The 2,203-nt window shown below is 30.8% G+C and overlaps 1 protein-coding gene across 1 annotated transcript in view; it reads left to right on the forward strand.

Annotated features, from left to right (window-relative positions):
• The first annotated feature begins 1,032 nt into the window (after positions 1-1,032).
• The window catches only part of arv1 (ARV1 homolog, fatty acid homeostasis modulator), an 8,568-nt gene continuing 7,397 nt past the window's right edge, over positions 1,033-2,203 (forward strand). The window contains exons 1-2 of the mRNA XM_015371734.1: positions 1,033-1,187; positions 1,427-1,546. Of these exons, the coding sequence (XP_015227220.1) occupies positions 1,089-1,187; positions 1,427-1,546 (219 nt within the window). The 5' untranslated portion in view covers positions 1,033-1,088. The remainder of the gene's footprint in view (positions 1,188-1,426; positions 1,547-2,203) is intronic.

The following is a 2,203-nucleotide window of genomic DNA, read 5'->3' on the forward strand; positions in this document are numbered from 1 at the left end:
AAAAGAAAAGGAAAAAACACAATCATGTTTTCCGCAGGGAATGTAGTGTTGGTGCATGTGACACAACCGCAACAACACTACATTCCCCACAATGCAACGGTAGCCCGCTAAGTCGCAAACACAAGCAGCCGTGGCCTGTGGGCCTTTCATAGTGGTAACTATATACCATCCAGAGGGCCGTGGATAAACAATCTGCGGGCCGGATGTGGCCCGCGGGCCTTGACTTTGACATATGTGCGTTAGACCAACACCAAGTGGTTCATGTTTACAGAGTGGAAAAAAAATATGTTTTTATTTGTAATCAATTTATTTCATATAAGATTACTAAAGACAGCCTTGTGACTCTACTAGCTTTGCACATCTAGAGACTAATATATTTTTATTGCCCTCGATAAAAGAACCCAGAAATACTATTTATTGCAGCATCAATTTCCAGTGATTATAAATTAGCTCTGGACTTGGAAGCATTATATATCTGATCTTAATGCCCGAATGTCGCTTTTTTAGTGTTATGTGTGTTCATTTATGTAAAAGTGTGAAGTGAATTTTATTTAGTCATTTTTGCAAGCATGGAATTTTTAAATAAAGAAAAAATGCTATCCAGCAATGAAACTTTGAAAAACGTCTTAGTTAAAATATATATTTAAAAAGCAGCTTTAACCGTTTTTTTTTATGTATTTTTTTTCCATATATTATTATTGCTGATTTTATTTGTGAGGTGTCTGTTTTTCAGATTGAATTTTACAAATTGCATTTTTTTCACTTTATTTATCAAATCAAATTTATTTGTATAGCCCTTTACAATAGCCAAATTGTACCCAAAGTGCTTTACAACAAACAATACGTAACACATATAAAAACATACAAGATACAATTAAAAGTGCTGTAGTGGTGCAATGCTGCAGGACATTAAAAGCCTTCCGGAGGTGCATAGAAAGGAGCACACAGAAAGATGACATNGGATTATTAAAGTATTTCTGATTCTGATATCTTTTATTTTGAAATCCAAAATGTGCTTTCCTGTTTCTCTTCCGGTTAGCTTATTTTGAATGCTAGTGTGATGCTGCTAGCTGTATTTACATGTTAAAATGGGGAAAGAAGCATTTTTTAAGTGTGTTGAATGTAACGAGAAGTCAGTGGAGCTTCACAGGGATTACAGCAACGGGATCCTCAAGATAACAATATGTGTACGTTTAAATATTTTTAATTTCTTTATTTTAGCCCCAAAAGGAAGGGTTACTCTGTGAGATCAGATCCTTGATAGCTCCATACATGTAAAATATAAGATTTACAAATTCCTAACTAATTTAACCTCGTTAAGATAACGATTCAAGGACTTTTTATTGCTGTTTATTGCTTTTATGTAACATAAAAATAAAGGTAGTCGCCAATAAATGACTGATTTGTTTTGTTTGTTTTCTTTCAGGAGTCCTGTCAGAAACCAGTGGATAAATACATCGAATATGATCCAGTTATTATTCTCATCGATGCCATCTTGTGCAAAGCTCAGGCTTTCAGGCACATTTTATTTAACACAAGCTTAAATGTAAGTAATCCACCAATTCTTAAATTTTTGCAATCTATTTTGATTGCAAAAATTATTGTCTTTAAAAAAAAATATATATATATATATATATATATAATATTATTATTATTATTATTATTATTATTATTATTATTTATTTAAAAAATATATATATATACATATATATTGTCAATGTAATAACAAGAAATGCTAACTTGCCCAAATATATTAAGAAAAATAACAACAGTACTTCTATAAGAAATTCAGGAGAAACACATTTTTTTGGTCCAACATTTTTTTAGTTTATAAACCTAAATATAATTGTTAAACTAGGCTTATTAATTTTTTAACTTTACTTTTTTTTAACTTTTCAATAAACTTTTTTCGTTGACTTGTTAACTTTTTTTCATCTTAATTTCCAGTAGGTAATATATAATTCAAGATATCATCTAATTGGTCAAATGCCAAAATAAGATGCATAGCCATGTAGCAATATCTTTGCTGAATGGCTGGATATAGATCTTTTGCTTCTAGACCTCACTGATGGATACCTGATTTTGATACCTACAGTTTGTAAACATGCTCATAAAAGAATCCCTACTTTTTTAACCCTTTTTGTCAAATTTAAAATATATTTATATATGAAAAGGACGTTAGACAAGGGATGTCAAAGTCAAA

This window comes from Cyprinodon variegatus, unplaced genomic scaffold, assembly GCF_000732505.1.
Source record: "Cyprinodon variegatus isolate N-32 unplaced genomic scaffold, C_variegatus-1.0 Scaffold64, whole genome shotgun sequence".
Taxonomy (NCBI): Eukaryota; Metazoa; Chordata; class Actinopteri; order Cyprinodontiformes; family Cyprinodontidae; genus Cyprinodon; species Cyprinodon variegatus.